Source organism: Cyanistes caeruleus, chromosome 37 (assembly GCF_971803275.1).
Source record: "Cyanistes caeruleus chromosome 37, bCyaCae1.hap1.1, whole genome shotgun sequence".
NCBI lineage: Eukaryota > Metazoa > Chordata > Aves > Passeriformes > Paridae > Cyanistes > Cyanistes caeruleus.
The window spans coordinates 1,077,603-1,099,926 of NC_141738.1; the positions used below are offsets into that span (position 1 = coordinate 1,077,603).

Consider the following 22,324-nt stretch of genomic DNA (forward strand, 5'->3'; position numbering starts at 1 on the left):
CCCAGTTTGGCTCTAACTGGTCCCAGTTCGGCTCTAACTGGTCCCAGTTCGGCTCTAACTGGTCCCAGTTTGGCTCTAACTGGTCCCAGTTCGGCTCTAACTGGTCCCAGTTCGGCTCTAACTGGTCCCAGTTTGGCTCTAACTGGTCCCAGTTCGGCTCTAACTGGTCCCAGTTTGGGGTAACTGGTCCCAGTTCGGCTCTAACTGGTCCCAGTTTGGCTCTAACTGGTCCCAGTTCGGCTCTAACTGGTCCCAGTTTGGCTCTAACTGGTCCCAGTTCGGCTCTAACTGGTCCCAGTTTGGGGTAACTGGTCCCAGTTCGGCTCTAACTGGTCCCAGTTTGGCTCTAACTGGTCCCAGTTCGGCTCTAACTGGTCCCAGTTTGGCTCTAACTGGTCCCAGTTCGGCTCTAACTGGTCCCAGTTCGGCTCTAACTGGTCCCAGTTTGGCTCTAACTGGTCCCAGTTTGGCTCTAACTGGTCCCAGTCCGGCTCTAACTGGTCCCAGTTCGGCTCTAACTGGTCCCAGTTTGGGGTAACTGGTCCCAGTTCGGCTCTAACTGGTCCCAGTTTGGCTCTAACTGGTCCCAGTCCGGCTCTAACTGGTCCCAGTTCGGCTCTAACTGGTCCCAGTTTGGGGTAACTGGTCCCAGTTCGGCTCTAACTGGTCCCAGTTCGGCTCTAACTGGTCCCAGTTTGGCTCTAACTGGTCCCAGTTTGGGTTACTGGGGTCCCAGTTCGGCTCTCACTGGTCCCAGTTTGGCTCTAACTGGTCCCAGTTTGGCTCTAACTGGTCCCAGTTCGGCTCTAACTGGTCCCAGTTTGGGGTTCCCCCCGGGGGGGGAGGGGTTAAGGAGGGGGCGGAGCCTCCCAGGCCGCCCCTCCCCCCCCATTCCCAGCCCTTGCCGAGGCTGATTCTGGAAAATTCCTCCGTCCCCTTCACCCGACCTTGGAGCCCGGGGGGGGCCCGGGGGGGGCTGGAATTCCGGGGGGGGGGTTGGGATAACCGGGGGGGGGGTCCGGGAATTCCGGGATCCCCAAAATCCGCCCCGAATTCCCAAAAAAACCCCGGGATTGGGGTGGGGGAGGGGAGGGGGGGAGGGGCGCCATCTGGCCGGGATTAGGGGGGGGAGGGGCGGGGATCAGGCGGGATTTGCCCCCCCCCCACCTCCCCTCCCCCCCCCGGGGGATGTGGGTCAGGAGGGGGAGGGGAGGGGCTGGCTGAGGGGGTTAATTAACCTTAATTAACGGGGTAATTAATGAGGGGAGGGGTAATTTGGGGGGGGGGTTGTTCCAAATAAGGGAATTTCGGGGGGGGGGGGGAGGGGGGAGAGAATTCCAGAGGGAATTCCAGTTGTGGGGGCGTAATTAAAAGTTAATTAATCCGGAGTTATTAATTAATGGGGATTAATTAATTAATGGCGAGGCATTAATTAAGATGAAACGTTAATTTGGGGTGTCTGGGGTAATTCCGGGGGAGCAGATTGGGGTGTCCCGGGGGGATGTTAATTAAAGAGGTGTTAATTGGAGGAATTAATTGAGAGTTGTGAAGTGTGGGGGTTAATTGGGGCATGCTATTAGGGATTATTAATTAAAGAAATTGCGATTGCTCTTCTAATTACAAGCGTTTCTCTTAGGGGATATTAATGGAGAGTTAATTGGGGTCTCCGTGATCATTAATTAGTGATTAGAGAGGTCAATGTTAGTTATTAATTGGGGGTGTCGTAATTAGGGGCTGTCATTAGTCATTAATTAGAGGCCGTTAATTAGAAGGATTTTTATTAGGGATTAATAAATGTGGGGCGATTCAGGGTCTCCATTATGGGCTTTTAATTGGGGGATTAATTAAGGAGCTAATTACAAGCTATTAATTATGGTCAGGTAATTAGATAGGTCTCTATTAGGGACTATTAATTAGGCACGTTGTTAATTGAGAAGTCTCTTGGGGCTATTTGTGCTAATTGAGGGTTTCCATGGGGACTATTAATTAGGGGACTATTAATTAGGGGACTATTAATTAGATCTCTATTAGCAGCTATTAATTAGGGGCTGGTAAGAAGTGAAACGTTTATTAGGGACTTAATTAGGGGTGTTGCTAATTGTGGGGCGTCTTCTGGGGGTTATTAATTAGGGGGGGTCTACTGGAGGATCTTAATGGGGGGATGTTAATTAGGAGCTGTTAATTGGGGGGCGTCTTAATTAGGGGGTTCGTTAGGGATGGGGACTTGGGGTGTTAATTACGGGGGTGTTAATTTGAGGGGTTAATTGGGGGAGGGGTTAATTAGTCCGTTGGGGGAGGGGCGGAGAAATTTGGGGCAAATTGGGGCGATTTTGGTGTTTCCTCCCCCGATTACGTCATCGCCGAGGCCCCGCCCCCTCTGCTGAATGGGGTCTCCCCTGCCAAGGGGGGGAGGGGACCCCGTGTCCGGGCACGGGGCCCTGGCAGCGCTGCCCTAACGAGCTCGTTAGGCTCATTAAGCGCCCCAACCCCCCCCCCCCGTGGCCTAATTAACACCCCCGGGAGGAGCCGCGGCCCGGGAGCCAAAAAATCACCCAAAATCACCCCAAAACCACCCAAAACTCACCCAAAATCACCCAAAATCAGCCAAAACCCACCCAAATCTACCCAAAAATCATTAAAAATCACCCAAAATCACCCCAAAACCACCCAAAACTCACCCAAAATCACCCAAATTCACCCCAAAACCACCCAAAACTCACCCAAAATCACCCAAAATCACCCAAAACCCACCCAAATCTACCCAAAAATCATTAAAAATCACCCAAAATCACCCCAAAACCACCCAAAACTCACCCAAAATCACCCAAATTCACCCCAAAACCACCCAAAACTCACCCAAAACTCACCCAAAATCACCCAAAACCCACCCAAATCTACCCAAAAATCATTAAAAATCACCCAAAATCACCCAAAATCACCCAAAACCCACCCAAATCTACCCAAAAATCATTAAAAATCACCCAAAATCGCCCCAAAACCACCCAAAACTCACCCAAAATCACCCAAATTCACCCCAAAACCACCCAAAAATTAACAAAAATCACCCCAAATCACCCCAAAATCACCCCAAAACCACCCAAAACTCACCCAAAATCACCCAAATTCACCCCAAAACCACCCAAAAATTAACAAAAATCACCCCAAATCACCCCAAAATCAACACAATTCACCCAAAATTAGCCAGAAATCATTAAAAATCACCCCAAAATTACCCAAAAATCATCAAAACTCACCAAAAATCACCCAGAATCAACACAATTCACCCAAAATTACCCAGAAATCATTAAAAATCACCCAAAATCACCCCAAACCACCCAAAAATCAACAAAACTCACCCCAAACCACCCAAAAATCAACAAAACACACCCAAAATCACCCCAAAATCAACAAAACCCAGAAAAAATCACCCCAAACCACCCAAAAATCAACAAAAATCACCAAAATTTCCACAAAATCGGCAAATCCCACCAAAAACCACCCAAAAATAACAAAAAATCACCCAAAAAAATCACCCAAAAATCAACAAAAATTACCCGAAAATCAACTTAAATCACCTAAACCCACCCAAAAATCAACAAAAATCACCAAAACCCAAAAACAATCCCCAAGAAACACCAAAAACATCGAAAGTATCACCAAGAACCCCTGGAAAAACCCCAAAATCACAAAAAACACCAAAAAAAAAAATCACCATTAAACACCAAAAACCACCAAAAAAATCCCCAAAAAATCACCAAAAAACATTGAGAAACACCAAAAACACCCCAAAAATCCCCAACAATCACCAAAATCAGGGATTTTCACCCAAATCCAGAGGTTTGACCGCGAGGGATCCCCTCTCCCTGGCCTGATTTTCCCTAAAAACGCCCAAATCACCCCAAAATTGTTCCGGGGGAATGTTCTGGAAGGGAGAAGGAGGATTCAAGATGGCGGAGGGACAAGATGGCTGCCGCAGGAGGAGGAGGGAAGATGGCGGCCGGGAATGGGTGAGGAAGGGCCAAGATGGCCGCCAGGGTGGCCCCGGGTTGTTCTCATCCAAGATGGCTGCCAGGACTTTGGACAGGCAGGCGGTTCAAGATGGCCACCGAGGATCCAAGATGGCCACCGAGGATCCAAGATGGCCACCAGGAAAACAAGACAGCCCACGAGGATCCAAGATGGCCACCAAGATTCCAAGATGGCCACCAGGATTCCAAGATGGCCACCAGGAAAACAAGATGGCCACTGAGATTCCAAGATGGCCATCAAGGGTCAAAGATGGCCACCAAAGGTCCAAGATATCCAAGATGGCCACTGAGGATCCAAGATGGCCACCAGGATTCCAAGATGGCCACTGAGGATCCAAGATGGCTGCCAAGTATTAAAGATGGCCACCAGGGGTTCAAGATGGCCACCAAAGATCGTAGATATCCAAGATGGCCACCGAGGATCCAAGATGGCCACTGAGGAATCCAAGATGGCCACTAAAGATCCAAGATGGCCACCGAGAATCCAAGATGGCCACTGAGGACCCAAGATGGCCACTGAGGATCCAAGATGGCCGCCCAGTTGCCATGGCAACAACAGAATCCAAGATGGCCACCAGGTGCAATCACCACTTGCGATAGGGAGCCAAGATGGCCGCCAGCAGCCGCCATCTTGGGCTGTGGGTGCCGCCATCTTGGTCTGCTCAGCCAATGGCAATGCCGGAATCTTGGCGGCCATCTTGGTCCTCATTTGCATAACGGCAGTCTTCTCTGGCTGAGCCAATGGCGGCCTTGCTTTGCCATCATTTTGTCGGCCATCTTGGATCTCATTTGCATAATGGCAGCCATCTTGGCCAGCCCAGCCAATGGCAGCCTCCCCTTTCCGCTATGTTGGTGGCCATCTTGGATCTCATTTGCATAATGGCCACTATCTTGGCCAGCCCAGCCAATGGCAGCCTCCCCTTTCCGCTACATTGGCGGCCATCTTGGCCCTCATCTCCACAGCCACCGGCGGCCATCTTGGCCTCCACCAACCCCCATCTGCTGCCGCCATCTTGCTCCTCACTTACCCAACCAATGTCGGCCATCTTGGTGTGCCAGCGGCCATCTTGATCCCGCCTATCCAATGTCGGCCATCTTGGTGTGCCGGCAGCCATCTTGATCCCGCCTATCCAATGTCGGCCAACTTGGTGTGCTGGCGGCCATCTTGATCCCACCAGCGGCCACAATGCCTCCAGATCTGACGGCAGCCATTTTGATCCCAGTCCAGCCGTGTCCAGTAGAGCGGCGGCCATCTTGCTCCCTCCTTCCCAATGTCGGCCATCTTGGTGTGCCGGCGGCCATCTTGATCGCGATCAAACTGCAGCCACCCTGCCGTGCGGCGTGGCAGCCATCTTGTTTGCCATCCCTACATCCGGGATCGGCCATCTTGGTCCCAAACCCTGCTCGGCACCATCCCCGCTGCGGCAGCCATCTTGCTCCTTCTCCTCACACCCACAGCGGCCATCTTGGCCCGGTGGCCATCTTGGACCAGCGGCCATCTTGGACCAGTGGCCATCTTGGCCCGGTGGCCATCTTGGACCGGTGGCCATCATGGCCCGGCAGCCATCTTGGACCAGTGGCCATCTTGGACCGGCAGCCATCTTGGCCCGGCGGCCATCTTGGACTGGTGGCCATCTTGACCTCCCCCAATACCAAACCCCCCAAATTTCCCCCAAACTCCCCAAAACCGGCCCCGAACCCCCTCAACCGCACCCAGGACACAAATTTTGAGGACAAAACGCCGACATTTGGGACACGAGGGAGGAGGGAGGGGACGAGGCAGGGCCCTACTGCACCGTTTAATAGATTTATCATATAAAAAATATCTATGTACATTTATTATTCTTAGATTAGGAGCATCCGGGTGGGGGCGGGGCGGGGAATTAGAGCCGAGCGGGGAGCGGCGGCGGCGGGGGAGGAGCCGGGGGGCTACGGGGGGGCCCGGGCGGGGTCAGTCGCGGTTGATCCGGAGGCGGAAGGCGACGCGCCCGGCGAATTTGTCGCGCTCGTCGTCGGTGCGGAGCCCGGCGGCGTTGAGCCGACATTCCACGTGGTGATCCACGTTGGCCGTGGCGTTGGAAAACTGCACGGCCACCACGGGCTGGGTGTAATTCACCTGCGGGGCGGGGAAAAAACGGGATAAATCGGGAAAAATCCCCATTTTCTGGGAATTCGGGGTTGGGGTGGGTCAGATGTTCCCGTTTTCAGGAGGTAGAGATCCCCAAAATCCCCATTCCCATGGATTTGGGGTTCCAGGTGATCCCCAAAATTCCAATCCCATGGATTTGGATTTCCAGGTGATCCCCAAAATCCCCATTCCCATGGATTTGGATTTCCAGGTGATCCCCAAAATCCCCATTCCCATGGATTTGGGGTTCCAGGTGATCCCGAAAATCCCCAATCCCATGGATTTGGGGTTCCAGGTGATCCCCAAAATTCCCATTCCCATGGATTTGGGGTTCCAGGTGATCCCCAAAATTCCAATCCCAGGGATTTGGGGTTCCAGGTGATCCCCAAATTTCCAATCCCATGGATTTGGGGTTCCAGGTGATCCCCAAAATTCCAATCCCAGGGATTTGGGGTTTCCAGGTGGAATTTTTTGGGAAAACCCCCATTCCCAGGTGTCCAGGAAATCCCAAAAATCTCTGTTTCCAGGGATTCGGGTGTCTGGGAACCCCCAAATCCCTCCCCCAAAGGAATCCAGATGTCCAGGGGGACAAACCCTCCATTCCCAGGGATCCAGAAGCTTCCAAATGCCCCCCAAAAAAGGATCCAGGGGTGCAGGGGGATTCAGTGCCGGGTTTTGGGGTCCCAGGGTTTTTGGGGTCCCAGGGGTTTTTAGGGTCCCAGTTTTTGCATCCCCGGGGGTTTTTGGGGGCCCAGATTTGGGGTCCCAGGGGTTTTTGGGGTCCCAGGGGTTTTTAGGGTCCCGGTTTTTGCATCCCCGGGGGTTTTTGGGGGCCCAGATTTGGGGTCCCGGGGGTTTTTGGGGTCCCAGGGGTTTTTAGGGTCCCGGTTTTTGGGCCTCCAGGGGTTTTGGAGTCCCGGGTTTTGGGGTCTCTGGTTTTGGGGTCCCAGGGTTTTGGGGTCCCCGGGGATTTTTAGGATCCCGGTTTTGGGCTCCCAGGGGTTTTTGGGCTCCCAGTTTTAGGGTCCCCGGGGGTTTTAGGGGTCCCGGGGGTTTTTGGGCTCCCAGGGGTTTTTGGGCTCCCAGGGGTTTTTGGGGTCCCGGTTTTGGGGTCCCAGGGGTTTTTGGGGTCCCGGTTTTGGGGTCCCCGGGAGTTTTTGGGCTCCCAGGGGTTTTTGGGGTCCCAGTTTTGGGGTCTCCAGGAGTTTTTGGGCTCCCAGGGGTTTTTGGGGTCCCAGTTTTGGGGTCCCCGGGAGTTTTTGGGCTCCCAGGGGTTTTTGGGGTCCCAGTTTTGGGCTCCCGGGGGTTTTTGGGCTCCCAGGGGTTTTTGGGGTCCCAGTTTTGGGGTCCTGGGGGTTTTTGGGCTCCCAGGGGTTTTTGGGCTCCCAGGAGTTTTTGGGGTCCCGGTTTTGGGGTCCCAGGGGTTTTTGGGGTCCCCGGGGGTGTTTTTTGGGGTGCGAGGCTCACGTGGACTCGTTTCCCGTAGTAGGGGAAGTACATGAGGTCGATGGAGCCGTTGGGGGGGAAGAGCTGCATGGGGCCCAGCAGGGCCGCGTCCTCCTCGCGCTGGGGGGGGACACGGGGGTGTCCCCAAATGTCCCCTGGGGTGGGGCGGGGGACACCCCCAAAAATCTCCCCCCTCCCCAAAAATCTCCCCCTTTCCCAAAACCCCCCCAGACCCCGTTAAGACCCCTCAGGACCCCCCCTCCCCCCCAAAAAAATGATCTTTAAAGCTTACCTGACCCCCCCCAAAATAAATCCGAAACCCCCCCAAATATTACCAGGACCCCCCAAATAAATCCCCCCCCAAATAAATCTGAGACCCCCCCAAATAAACCCGGAACCCCCCCCCAAATATTCTCAGGACCTCCCCCCAAATAAATCCCCCCCCAAAATAAATCCGAGACCCCCCCCAAATAAACCTGGGACCCTCCAAATATTACCAGGACCCCCCCAAATAAATATCCCCCCCCAAAATAAATCCGAGACCCCCCTCAGATAAACCGGGGACCCCCCAAATAAACCCAGGACCCCCCCCAAATATTCTCAGGACCCCCCCAAATAAACCTGGGACCCCCCCAAATAAATCCGGGAGCCCCCAAATAAATCCGAGACCCTCCCCAAATATTCCCATGACCCCCCCAAATAAACCTGGGACCCCCAAATAAACCCAGAACCCCCCCCAAATATTCTCAGGACCCCCCCCCCCCCAAAAGCCCTGAATCCCCTCAAATATCCCCCCCCAAACCCCCCCTTTGCCCCCCAAAAAGACCCCCCAGGACCCCCCAAATATTCTCAGGACCCCCCCCCTCTTTAAAATTCCCCCCCCCCCAAATCTCCCCAGTGCCCCCTTGGTGTCCCAGTGCCCCCCAGTGCCCCCCAGTTCATCCCAGTGCCCCCCAGTTTGTCCCAGTTTGTCCCAGTTCATCCCAGTTCATCCCAGTGCCCCCTCAGTGCCACCCCCAGTTTGTCCCAGTGCCCCCCAGAGCCCCCCCAACACCCCCCAGTTCATCCCAGTTTGTCCCAGTTCCCCCCAGTTCATTCCCAGTGCCCCCCCAGTTTGTCCCAGTTCATCCCAGTTCGTCCCAGTGCCCCCCAGAGCCCCCCCAGTTTGTCCCAGTTCATCCCAGTTCATCCCAGTGCCCTCCAGAGCCCCCCCAGTGCCCCCCCAGTCCATCCCAGTTTGTCCCAGTTTGTCCCAGTGCCCTCCCAGTGCCCTTACGGTGGTGGCCGAGTGTCCCTGGGCCCCGCGGGCAGCGAGAGAGAGACAGTCAGAGGGACACGGGGACATCGGGGGGGACATCGGGGGGACATTGGGGACATTGGGGACATTGGGGACATTGGGGGGACATTGGGGGACATTGGGAACATTGGGGGGACATTGGGGGGACATCGGGGACATTGGGGACATTGGGGACATTGGGGACATTGGGGGGACATTGGGGACATTGGGGACATTGGGGACATTGGGGACATTGGGGACATTGGGGGACATTGGGGACATTGGGGACATTGGGGACATTGGGGGACATTGGGGACATTGGGGACATTGGGGACATTGGGGACACTGGGGGACATTGGGGACATTGGGGGGACATTGGGGACATTGGGGGGACATTGGGGACATTGGGGACATTGGGGACATTGGGGACACTGGGGGACATTGGGGACATTGGGGACATTGGGGACATTGGGGGGATTGGGGACACTGGGGACATTGGGGACATTGGGGACATTGGGGACATTGGGGGATTGGGGACATTGGGGACATTGGGGACATTGGGGACATTGGGGGATTGGGGACATTGGGGACATTGGGGACATTGGGGACATCGGGGACACTGCACAGGGACACTGGGGGACACCACGGACCCAAAAGCTCCGTCTGGGGACCCCCGGATGGAATTTGGGGTGAAATCGGCCAATTTTGGGCTGCCAAAAAGCAAATTCGGGCTCAGCCAATGGGATTTGGGGATGATTTTGGGACTCCCAGAAGGATTTTGGGGTGAATCCGGCAGATTTTGGGACTCCAGAAGGATTTTAGGGTGAAAAAAGCAGATTTAGGGATTCTCACAAGGATTTTGGGGCGAAACTCTGGGGTTTTGGGACACCTTACATGGATTTTTGAGGGATCTACCCAATTTTGGGATTCCTAAAGGGATTTTGGGGTGAAATAAGTGGATTTTGGGATTCCTAGAGGGATTTTGGGGATGAACCTCCCCAATTTCTCCAGTCCTAGATGGATTTTGGGGTGAAACAAGGAGATCTGGGGATTCCTAGAGGACTTTTGAGATCAAAGAAGCGAATTTTGGGATTCCTGGAGGGATTTTGGGGTGAAGCCACCCCAGTTCTGGGAATTCTAAAGGGATTTTGGGGTGGAACGAGCAGATTTTGGGGGTTTTTGGGAGGCTCCGGAGGGACCCCGCCCTTACCAGGTCACCCTTGGTCCGAGGCCGCTGGGCAGAGACAAGAGACAGTGAGGGGACATTGGGGACATTGGGGACATCGGGGGGATTGGGGGGATTGGGGGGACATTGGGGGGACATTGGGGGGATTGGGGACATTGGGGACATTGGGGACATTGGGGGGACATTTTTGGGGACATTGGGGGACATTTTTGGGGACATTTGAGACATTTTTGGGGACACACCGAGGGGACACTGAGGGGGACACTGGGAGGACACCCAGAAGTGACCCAGGGGGGACATTTGGGGACACCTGAGGTGACACGAGAGGGAACACCTGGGGACACTGGAGGTGACAGATGGACACCTGGGGACACTGGAGGTGACACACGGACACCTGGGGACACTGGGGACAATCCAGGTGACACCTGGGGACACTGGCGGTGACAGATGGACACCTGGGGACACTGGAGGTGACACACGGACACCTGGGGACAATCCAGGTGACACTGGGGACACCGGGGGGACACTGAAGGTGACACTGGGGGGACACTGGGGACACTGGGGGGGGTCACACAGGGGGGTTTGGGGACACCAGGGGGGGTTTGGGGACACCGGGAGGGGACGGTGACGTCACCTTGGCGGCGCAGACGATGTTGATGCTCTTGTTCTTCCCCGGGAAGAAGTTGATGACCTGCGGGACCAGTACGGACCAGTGTGAACCAGTATGGACCGGTATGAACCAGTATGGACCAGTATGAACCAGTATGGACCAGTACGGACCAGTGTGAACCAGTATGGACCAGTGTGAACCAGTATGGACCAGTATGGACCAGTATGGACCAGTACAGACCAGTATGGACCAGTGTGAACCAGTACGGACCAGTATGGACCAGTATGGACCAGTATGGACCAGTATGAACCAGTATGAACCAGTATGGACCAGTGTGAACCAGTATGGACCAGTATGACCCAGTGCAGAGCAGGGCACTGCACTGAACAGCCGCCTCCCAGTTCCCTCCCAGTCCCTCCCAGTCCATCCCAGTCCATCCCAGTCCATCCCAGTCCCATCCCAGTCCATCCCAGTCCATCCCAGTCCATCCCAGTCCCTCCCAGTCCCTCCCAGTCCCATCCCAGTCCATCCCAGTTCATCCCAGTCCATCCCAGTCCATCCCAGTCCATCCCAGTCCCTCCCAGTTCCCTCCCAGTCCATCCCAGTCCCTCCCAGTCCATTCCAGTCCATCCCAGTCCCATCCCAGTCCATCCCAGTCCATTCCCAGTCCCTCCCAGTCCATCCCAGTCCATCCCAGTCCCTCCCAGTCCCTCCCAGTCCATCCCAGTCCCATCCCAGTCCATCCCAGTCCATCCCAGTCCCATCCCAGTCCATCCCAGTCCCCCCCAGTCCCTCCCAGTCCCATCCCAGTTCCCTCCCAGTCCATCCCAATCCCATCCCAGTCCCTCCCAGTCCATCCCAGTCCCATCCCAGTTCATCCCAGTTCATCCCAGTCCATCCCAGTCCCTCCCAGTCCCTCCCAGTCCCTCCCAGTTCCCTCCCAGTTCCCTCCCAGTCCCTCCCAGTCCATCCCAGTCCATCCCAGTCCATCCCAGTGTGTCCCAATCCCATCCCAGTGCCCCCCAGTCCCCCCCAGTGCCCCCCGTACTGACCCGGTTGACCTTGACGAGCACGCAGGGCTGGCCGGAGCCGTAGCCGTAGTCGCCGTGGGGGCCGAGCCCGGCGCAGGGTCCCAGCAGGGAGCGGTTGAAGCGACAGGCGCGCTTGGGGTAGTTGGGGACGCTGTCGTCCGGCTGTTCGTTGTAGCGGCCGGCCGGACAGGCGGCGTTACGGGCGGCCTGGACGCTGTCGTTGTACGCTGCGGCCACGGCAACGCGCTCAGGGGCTGAGCGGTGCTGACCGGTGCTGACCAGTTCTGACCGGTGCTGACCGGTTCTGACCAGTTCTGACCGGTGCTGACCGGTTTTAACCAGTTCTAACCGGCTCTAACTGGTTCTGACCAGTTCCAACCGGTTCTAACTGGTTCTGACCGGTTTTAACCAGTTCTGACCGGTGCTGACCGGTTCTGACCAGTGCTGACCGGTTCTGACCGGTTTTAACCAGTTCTGACCGGTACTGACCGGTTTTAACCAGTTCTGACCAGTTCTGACCGATTCTGACCAGTTCTGACCGGTTCTAACTGGTTCTGACCAGTTCTAACCGGTTCTAACTGGTTCTGACCGGTTCTGACCAGTGCTGACCAGTGCTGACCAGTAACGCACTGGGAGCAGCCCCAAGCCCCAAACCCGGCCCCTGGTACCGGCTCGGTTGCTCCCAGTTTGGGTTTGGGTCATCCCAGTTTGGGTTTGATCCATCCCAGTTTGGGTTTGGGTCATCCCAGTTTGGGTTTGATCCATCCCAGTTTGGGTTTGTTCCATCCCAGTTTGGGTTTGGATCATCCCAGTTTGGGTTTGGGTCATCCCAGTTTGGGTTTGGGTCATCCCAGTTTGGGTTTGATCCATCCCAGTTTGGGTTTGTTCCATCCCAGTTTGGGTTTGTTCCATCCCAGTTTGGGTTTGTTCCATCCCAGTTTGGGTTTGATCCATCCCAGTTTGGGTTTGGGTCATCCCAGTTTGGGTTTGTTCCATCCCAGTTTGGGTTTGGGTCATCCCAGTTTGGGTTTGGGTCATCCCAGTTTGGGTTTGGATCATCCCAGTTTGGGTTTGTTCCATCCCAGTTTGGGTTTGTTCCATCCCAGTTTGGGTTTGTTCCATCCCAGTTTGGGTTTGTTCCATCCCAGTTTGGGTTGGGTCATCCCAGTTTGGGTTTGATCCAGCCCAGTCCCTCCCAGTCCCTCCCAGTCCATCCCAGTCCCTCCCAGTCCATCCCAGTCCATCCCAGTGCACTCACGCTCCAGGAACTGGTGCAGGGCTCTCACGTACTGGTGCCAGGTCTGGCTCTGGCTCACGTTGAAGGTGACATCGAGACCCTCGGCACAGGGACGGATCATCAGCCCTGGGGACAGCGAGGGGACATTGGGGGCATTGGGGACATTGGGGGCATTGGGGGGGCATTGGGGACATTGGGGGACATTGGGGACATTGGGGACATTGGGGACATTGGGGACATTGGGGGACATTGGGGACATTGGGGACATTGGGGACATCATTGGGGACATTGGGGACATCATTGGGGACATTGGGGGACATTGGGGGACATCGGGGGGACATTGGGGACATTGGGGACATTGGGGAACATTGGGGACATTGGGGGGACATTGGGGACATTGGGGACATTGGGGGTTTGGGGACATTGGGGACATTGGGGACATTGGGGACATTGGGGACATTGGGGGGACATTGGGGACATTGGGGTGTTGGGGGTTTGGGGACATTGGGGACATTGGGGACATTGGGGACATTGGGGACATTGGGGGGACATTGGGGACATTGGGGTGTTGGGGGTTTGGGGACATTGGGGACATTGGGGACATTGGGGACATTGGGGACATTTGGGACATTGGGGACATTGGGGTGTTGGGGGTTTGGGGACATTGGGGACATTTGGGGACATTTGGGTCTCAAGGGGACACGGGGGGGTCACATCGGGGTCAGGGCGGTCACGGGGGGGGAGGGGACAGCGGGGGGAGGGGCACGGGGGGGGTGACACAAAGGTCACGGGGGGGTCACCTGGGGGTGACACGGGGGGGGTGGGGGACACACACGGGGGGGGTCCCAGTGACCCAAACCCAGACCCCCAAATTCAGGACCCCAATCCAGGACCCCCACCCCGGACCGGACCCCCAAGACCCTCCCCAGAATCCCCACCAGACCCCCCCGGGACCCCCACCCCAGACCCCTCCGGACCCCTTGAACCTCCCCCCGACCTCCCCAAGACCCCTCCGGACCCTCCCAGACCCCTCGGACCCCTCAGACCCCCCAAGACCCCACCAAGAACCCCCCAGACCCCCACCCCAGACCCCCCCAGGACCCCTCAGACCCCTCCAGGACCTCCACAAGACCCCTCCGGACCCCCCAGGCCCCCCAAGATCCCCCCGGACCCCACCAAGAACTGCCCAGACCCCCACCCCAGAACCCCCAGACCCCTCTAGACCCCCCCAGCCCCCCCCAACAACCCTTCGGACCCCCCAGACCTCTCCAGGACCCCTCCGGACCCCCCCAGGACCCCCCAGACCCCCCCCCAGAACCCCTCAGACTTCACCAAGATCCCCCCAGACCCCCCCCCCAGACCCCCCAGATCCCCCAGACCTCTCCAGGACCCCCCTGGACCTCACCAAGACCCCCCCAGACCCCCCCAAGAACCCCCCAGACCCCCCCTAGACCCCCCCAAGAACCCCCCAGACCTCCCCAGGAACCCCCCAGGACCCCCCAAGGCCCCTCCAGACTCCCCAGACCTCCCCAGGACCCCTCCGGACCCCCCCAGGACGCCCCCAGACCCCCCCTAGACCCCCCCAGGACCCCCCAGACCTCTCCAGGACCCCCCCGGACCCCACCAAGATCCCCCCAGACCCCCCCCCAGACCCCCCAGACCTCCCCAGGAACCCCCCAGGACCCCCCCAAGGCCCCTCCAGACTCCCCAGACCTCCCCAGGACCCCTCCGGACCCCCCCAGGACCCCCCAGACCCCCCCAAGAACCCCCCAGACCCCCCCAAACCCCCCCCCAGACCCCCCCCGGACCCTCCCAGACCCCCCCAGACCCCCCCAGGACCCCCCCGGGGGTCTCACCGGGGGTCAGCAGCCGGTCCTGGTACTTGGGCACGTGGGGGTCGACGCTCTGCAGCATCACCCACATGGTGAGGGCGAAGAGCCCGGCCAGGAACCCGTAAAACACCAGGTAGAACAGCAGGATCAGCCCTGGGGGGGCCGGATTTGGGGGGTCAGGACCCCCAAAAATGAACCCCCCACGAGGAAAAACCCCCCCAGGGGTCACAGACCCCAAAATCCCACCCAAAATGGGGGAAAAAGACACAGAATTGGGAATAAATTTAAAAAAAATTCGATTTGGAGCAGCGGGATCAGCCCTGGGGGGTGAAATTGGGGGGTCAGGACCCCCAAAAATGAACCCCCCACGAGGAAAAACCCCCCCAGGGGTCACAGACCCCAAAATCCCACCCAAAATGGGGGAAAAAGACACAGAATTGGGAATAAATAAAAAAAAAAGTCACTTTGGAGCAGCGGGATCAGCTCTGGGGGGTGAAATTGGGGGGTCAGGACCCCCAAAAATGAACCCCCCACGAGGAAAAACCCCCCCAGGGGTCACAACCCCCAAAATGGGTGAAACAGCCCCAAAATTCCACCATAAAACTGTGAAAGAGACACAAAATTGGGGGAAAATCGGGAAATAAATCAGGTTGGAGCAGCGGGATCAGCCCTGGGGGGGCCGAATTTGGGGGGTCAGGACCCCCAAAAATGAAAAATCTGGGGTCACAAACCCCAAAATGGGTGAAGCAGCCCCAAAATTTAAATAAGATTTAAATTTAAATAAAATTTAAATTTAATAAAGCGGTGAAAGAGACACAAAATTGGGGGGAAATCGGGAAATAAATCAGGTTGGAGCAGCGGGATCAGCCCTGGGGGGTGAAATCGGGGTCAGGACCCCCAAAAATGAATCCCCGAGGGGTCAGTGACCCCCAAAATCCCCAAATCCCACCTTAATATGGTGAAAAATCCCTAAAATCGGGGATAAATCCCCAAAAAAAATCAGTTTGGAAGAGCAGGATCAGCTCTGAGGGGCCAAATTTGGGGGTCGGGACCCCAAAAAATCCCCCAGACCCCTCCAAAATTGCCCCAATAACAGCAAATAACCCCCAAAAAACCCCCAAATCCCCTAAATACCCCCAAAATTCCCCAATGACATCAAATCCCCCAAAAACGCCCCCAAAAACTGCCCCGAACACCCCAAATATTCCCTAAACTTCCCCCAAATACATCAATAATCCCCAAAAATCGCCCCGAACACCCCAAAATCGCCCCAAAATCCCTCAAACAACCCTAAAAATTCTTCCCCGGGCACCTCAAATTCGCCCCTAAAATGTCCCCGAGCCCTAAAAACGCCCCAAAAATTGCTCAGATCCCATCAAAAACCCTCCAAAGTGCCCCAAAAATCCCCAAAATCCACCCCAAAACAGCAAAATCCCCCCAAAAACCGCCCCGGAACCCCCAAATCTCCCCCCCAAAATTGCCCCTAAACCCCGAAAATTGCCCCAAAACCCCGAAAATTGACCCAAAACCCCCCAAATCTGCCCCAAAACCCCCCAAAATTGCTCCGATGGCAGCGAAGGATCCCAAAATTTCCCTTAAACCTTCAAAATTTGCCCCAAACTTCCCCAAATCCTTCGAACACCCCAAAAATTCACCCGAAAATTGCCCCGAACAGCCCAAAATCCACCCCAAAACTGCCCCAAAACCCCCCAAAATTGCCCCAATCCCATCGAAACCCCCCGAAAATGCTCAGAGCCCCCAAATTCTCTTGGATTTACCTCGCTGATATCGAACACCCCCCAAAATTGCCCCAAAAACCCCCAAAACTGCCCCAAAACCCCGAAAATTGCCCCAAAATCCCGAAAATTGACCCAAAACCCCGAAAATTGTCCCAAACTCCCCCAAAATTGCCCGAAATCCTCAAAAATTGACCCAAAAACCCCGAAAATTGTCCCCAAACCCCCCAAATTCTCATTAATTTACCCCAGAAACGTCAAATACCCCCCGAAATTGCCCTGAACCCCCCAAATCCCCCCCAAAACTTCCCCAACCTCACCCAAAATCCCCCTCCCCCCAAAAAAAAAACCCCGCCCGGAACCCCCCAAATTTGCCCCCAAATTCCCCCAAAATCGCCGAAATCCCCCCAAAATCGCCCCCCCCCCCCAAAAAAACAACCCCGGAGCCCCCCCGAGCCCATCCCCCAACTCCCGGACCCCCCCCAAAAATTCCCCGACCCCCCCAAAATTCCCCGCTCCCCCCCCCCAAATTCCCCCCCCCCCCAGACACTCAAATCCCCTCCCCCCCCCCGGAGCCATCTGGCCCTGCCTGGGGGTGGGGGAGGGGCTTTGTGGGGGGGGGGGCGATTTTGGGGTGCCCCCTCTGTCCCCCCCTCCCCCCAAATTTGGGGAGGGGGTTTCGGGTTTTGGGGGGGGGGGTCCGGCTGGTGAAGCCCCTCCCCCCCCCCGCTCAGAGAGGGGGGGGTCCCCGTGGTTCCCATCCCCCACCCCCCGACCGTGACCTACTTTTGCAGCCACAGCGCGACAGATGGGGGGGGGGGGGCCACAAAGCCGCCCCCCCCCCCCGCCCCCCGCCCCCAATTTGTCCTCTTGAACCCCCAAATTCCCCTCCCCCACCGCCGCCTCCGAGGGGGGGGAGGGGCGCGATGGGGGGGGGGGGTTCACCCATTAAATAAAAAGGAGGGGGGGTCTCTAAGAGCCCCCCTCCCCTTATTTAAACCCATTGGGGGGGGGGGGTTCATTCCGCCCCCTCCTCTAAAGGAGCCCCCACCCCAAAAAAGCCGCTTTAAAAGAGGGGGGGGTCCCCCCAATTCCCACCCAATTTGGGGAGGGGGTGTCCCCCCAAAATTTGCCCCCCCCCCTGTGGGGAGGGGGGGTCTGGGGGCACAGCCCCGGGGGGAGGGGGGGTTGAGAAGCCCCCACCCCCCATTTAATGCAGAAAGGGTCGGGGGGCTTTCGGACCCCCCCCCCCCAATATTTGGGGGAGGTCAATGCGCCCCCTCCCACCTCACCCTTATTTGGGGGAGGGTCTTTAAGCACCCCCCACCCCACCGCACCCATTTTGGAGTGGGTGAGGGGGGGGGGGTCCCTACACCCCCAAACCCGCACCCCCACATGAAGGGGGGTGGGGAATCCCCCCAAATTCCCACTTTGGGGGGGGGGGGGGGGGAGGAGGGGGACGATTCCCAAAAATTAAAAAGCGGGGGGGGGGGGTGTGGTCCCGACGCCCCCCCCCCCCCAGTTTGAAACTCACCCCAACTGGAACCGGTCCTGCCCAGGAACTGGCGGGTGCGGGGGTCCCACAGGAACGCTCGCCACTCGGCCACCACCTGCCCGCAGCTGCGCTTCTCCTTGCCCCGCGCCATGGCGGGGGGCGCGCGCGGGGGGGGGGGAGGTCCTGGGCCTCTCTGTCCCCTCTGTCGCCCCCCCCGGGTGTCGCCCCCCCCGGGTGTCGCCCCCCCCGGGTGTCGCCCCCCCCACTGGCCGCTCGCTCCCGGCTCCGCCCGCGCCGGGACTCGAACCCGCGACTCCCCCGCCGCGCTCGGCCCTTTATGGGCTCGGAGGCCACGCCCCCTCCGCCCGCGCTGGACACGCCCCGCTCTCAGCAAAGCGCCTTGGCCACGCCCCCCTCTCCCGGCAAAGCGCCTTGGCCACGCCCCCCCAATCTCGGCAAAGCGCCTTGGCCACGCCCCCTAAAGCGCTGCTGCTCATCTAAAGACCCCGGGACACGCCCCTTATGCTAATTAGGAGGGTGAAACCCCTCTGTGTGCCTTGCCTGTTATGGTAATGAGGTCCATAAAGCCGGAATGCCCCGCCCCTTATGCTAATAAGGATTTATAAACTCCCAGGATGCCCCTCCCATTATGCTAATAATATCGGACTTTAAATCATTATGCCCCGCCCTTTATGCTAATAAAGCACATACACTGCGCCTTTTATGCTAATAACATTTAAAAATCCCGTTTTCCCCACCCTTTATGCTAATAAGGCATTATAATACCCAATATCCTGCCCCTTATGCTAATTCTCCATGTTGAAGCTGCCTGGCCCCTCCCCTTATGCTAATAGCAGTTGCTAAATCCCAAAGCCACGCCCTTTATGCTAATTAATCACTGTTTCCCGATTCTCCATGCCCCTTATGCTAATAGACCTCCATAAACCCCACCCCTTATGCTAATAGGCACCCAAACTGCCCTCAGGCCACGCCCCTTATGCTAATCAAGGTTTAAACACCCCTTAGACAACGCCAGGCCACGCCCCCAGCACTTCGCCCCGCCCCCTTCAGCCATATAAGGGGGGTTTAAAGCGCCGAGCCCGCCCCTATGCTAATGAGGGGGCGTGGCCTCCCTGGCGGTTCCCACCGTCCCCATTGAGAGAATTGGGGACGGGGGTGGGGGGGGTCTTAAAGGGGCCGCGCAGGGCAGGGGGGGAGCAGAGGAGACTGGGAGCACTGGGAAAGGGAACTGGGATCACTGGGAGCACTGGGAATGGGAACTGGGAGCACTGGGGGGGTTACTGGGAAGCTGCTGGGGGCTTACTGGGAGCCCTGGGAATGCCTGGGGGTTACTGGGAGCACTGGGGGCTTACTGGGAGCACTGGGAATGGGAACTGGGAGCACTGGGAAAGGGAACTGGGAGCACTGGGAATGCCTGGGGGTTACTGGGAGCACTGGGAATGGGAACTGGGAGCACTGGGAACACTGGGAAAGGGAACTGGGAGCACTGGGAACACTGGGAATGGGAACTGGGAGCACTGGGAGCACTGGGAATGGGAACTGGGAGCACTGGGAAAGGGAACTGGGGGCACTGGGAATGCCTGGAGGGTTACTGGGAGCACTGGGGGTTACTGGGAGCACTGGGAATGGGAACTGGGAGCACTGGGGGGTTACTGGGAGCACTGGGAGCACTGGGAATGGGAACTGGGAGCACTGGGAATGCCTGGGGGTTACTGGGAGCACTGGGAGAGGGAACTGGGAGCACTGGGGGTTACTGGGGGCTTACTGGGAGCACTGGGAGAGGGAACTGGGGGCACTGGGAATGCCTGGGGGTTACTGGGAGCACTGGGAACGTGAACTGGGAGCACTGGGGGTTACTGGGAGCACTGGGGGGTTACTGGGAGCACTGGGAACGGGAACTGGGAGCACTGGGGGGTTACTGGGAAGGCACTGGGGGGTTACTGGGAGCACTGGGAAGGCACTGGGGGGCTACTGGGGGTTACTGGGAGCACTGGGGGGTTACTGGGAGCACTGGGGGTTACTGGGGGCTTACTGGGGGCACTGGGAACGGGAACTGGGAGCACTGGGAATGCCTGGGGGTTACTGGGAGCACTGGGAAATGGAACTGGGAGCACTGGGGGGTTACTGGGGGGTTACTGGGAGCACTGGGAGAGGGAACTGGGAGCACTGGGAAAGGGAACTGGGAGCACTGGGAATGCCTGGGGGTTACTGGGAGCACTGGGCGGTTACTGGGAGCACTGGGAAGGCACTGGGGGGCTACTGGGGGTTACTGGGAGCACTGGGAACGGGAACTGGGAGCACTGGGGGGTTACTGGGAGCACTGGGAACGGGAACTGGGAGCACTGGGGGTTACTGGGAGCACTGGGAAGGCACTGGGGGGCTACTGGGGGTTACTGGGAGCACTGGGGGGTTTCTGGGAAGGCACTGGGGGTTACTGGGGGGTTACTGGAAGCACTGGGAACAGGAACTGGGAGCACTGGGGGGTTACTGGAAGCACTGGGAACAGGAACTGGGAGCACTGGGAAGAGGAACTGGGAGCACTGGAGGGTTACTGGGGGGTTACTGGGGGTTACTGGGGGTTACTGGGGGTTACTGGGAGCCCTTGGACCACCCACGCTCGTCTCTCCTCGCGCTGTAATTAACGAGGGGGGCGGGGCTAATTGGGGCGGGGCCTGCGCGGGGTCACTACAGGTCAAGTCTGCTCCCCTCCCCCACCCCGGGGGAGACCCCCCCCCCCCCCCCCCAACGTTCCCAGTTCGCCCAGTCCCAAACTGGGAATGCCCAGAGACCCCTCCCCACAGTGGGGGGGCGGGGGAGCTCAGGAGTTTGGGGGGGGCAGGAAATTGGGGGAGGGGTCGCAGAGGTTTGGGGGAGGGGCTGAGGAGTCCGGAGGGGCTCAGATTGGGGGGGGGGGGCTCAGATTTGGGGGGGGGCTCGAAGAGGGTGGAATCGCCCGGGGGGGGCTCAGGAATTCCGGGGGGGGGGGGTCCCAAGGATCCGGGGGGGCTCCAGAAGGGTCCGGGGGGGCTCCCGAGGATTCGGGGGGCTCCAGGGGGTCCCGGGGGGGCTCCAGGGGGTCCCGGGGGGGCTCCCGAGGATCCGGGGGGCTCCAGGGGGTCCCGGGGGGCTCCAGGGGGTCCCGGGGGGGCTCCCGAGGATCCGGGGGGGCTCCAGAAGGGTCCGGGGGGGCTCCAGGGGGTCCCGGGGGGGCTCCAGGGGGTCCCGGGGGGGCTCCAGAAGGGTCTGGGGGGGCTCCAGAAGGGTCCCGGGGGGGCTCCCGAGGATCCGGGGGGGCTCCAGGAGGTCCCGGGGGGGGCTCCAGAAGGGACTGGGGGGGCTCCAGGTGGTCCCGGGGGGGCTCCAGAAGGGTCTGGGGGGGCTCCAGAAGGGTCTGGGGGGCCTCCCGAGGGTTCGGGGGGGCTTCCAGGAGGTCCCGGGGGGGCTCCAGGGGGTCCCGGGGGGGCTCTCGGGGGTTGGGGGGGCCCCGTCCGGCCGCGCGTGCCCGGCCGAGCGCTCGCCGCTCCCCGGTAACGGCGCGTCCCGGGCGGCAGCGGCGGCCAAAACCCCCCCGGACCCCCCCGCAGGGCCCCCCCAAACACCGGGGGAGGGCCCGGAATTCCCGGGGGGGGCCCGGATTCCCGGGGGGGTCCCGGATTCCCGGGGAATTCCCGAATTCCCGGGGGTTTCCCCGAATTCCCGGGGTTTTCCCGAATTTTTGGGGATTCCCGAATTCCCGGGATTTCCCCCATCCATGGGGAGGGGTCCCGAATTCCCAGGGGGGTCCCGAATTCCCGGGAATTTCCCGAATTCCCGGGGGCTTCCCGAATTCCCGGGGGCTTCCCGAATTCCCGGGGGTTCCCGAATTTTCGGGGGGTTTCCCCGAATTTTTGGGGATTCCCGGAATTCCCGGGTTTCCCCCATCCATGGGGAGGGGTCCCGAATTCCCAGGGGGGTCCCGAATTCCCGGGAATTTCCCGAATTCCCGGGGGCTTCCCGAATTTTCGGGGGCTTCCCGAATTTTCGGGGGGGTTCCCGAATTTTTGGGGATTCCCGAATTCCCGGGGGTTTCCCCCATCCATGGGGAGGGGTCCCGAATTCCTGAGGGATTCCGGAATTCCCGGGGATTTCCCGGATCCATGGGGAGGGGTCCCGAATTCCCAGGGGGGTCCGATTCCCGGGAATTTCCCGATTTCCCGGGAATTTCCCGAATTCCCGGGGGTTTCCCGAATTCCGGCTCTTCCCCAGTCAATTCGGGGAGGGGGTCTCCAGCCCCTGGCTCCTGGGGGGACCCCCGGGAT

At 58.4% G+C, this 22,324-nt stretch overlaps 1 protein-coding gene across 1 annotated transcript; it reads right to left on the reverse strand.

Annotated features, from left to right (window-relative positions):
- Positions 1–5,775: 5,775 nt before the first annotated feature.
- On the reverse strand, positions 5,776–18,246 carry ATP1B2 (ATPase Na+/K+ transporting subunit beta 2). The gene is made up of 7 exons (XM_086871868.1): positions 18,045–18,246; positions 14,799–14,927; positions 12,964–13,068; positions 11,727–11,932; positions 10,699–10,755; positions 7,624–7,722; positions 5,776–6,144 (listed from the first exon to the last, which is right to left on the reverse strand). The coding sequence occupies exons 1-7, from the start codon at positions 18,154–18,156 to the stop codon at positions 5,980–5,982; spliced, it is 873 nt and encodes a 290-aa protein (XP_086727994.1). The 5' UTR covers positions 18,157–18,246; the 3' UTR covers positions 5,776–5,979.
- Positions 18,247–22,324: the final 4,078 nt, after the last annotated feature.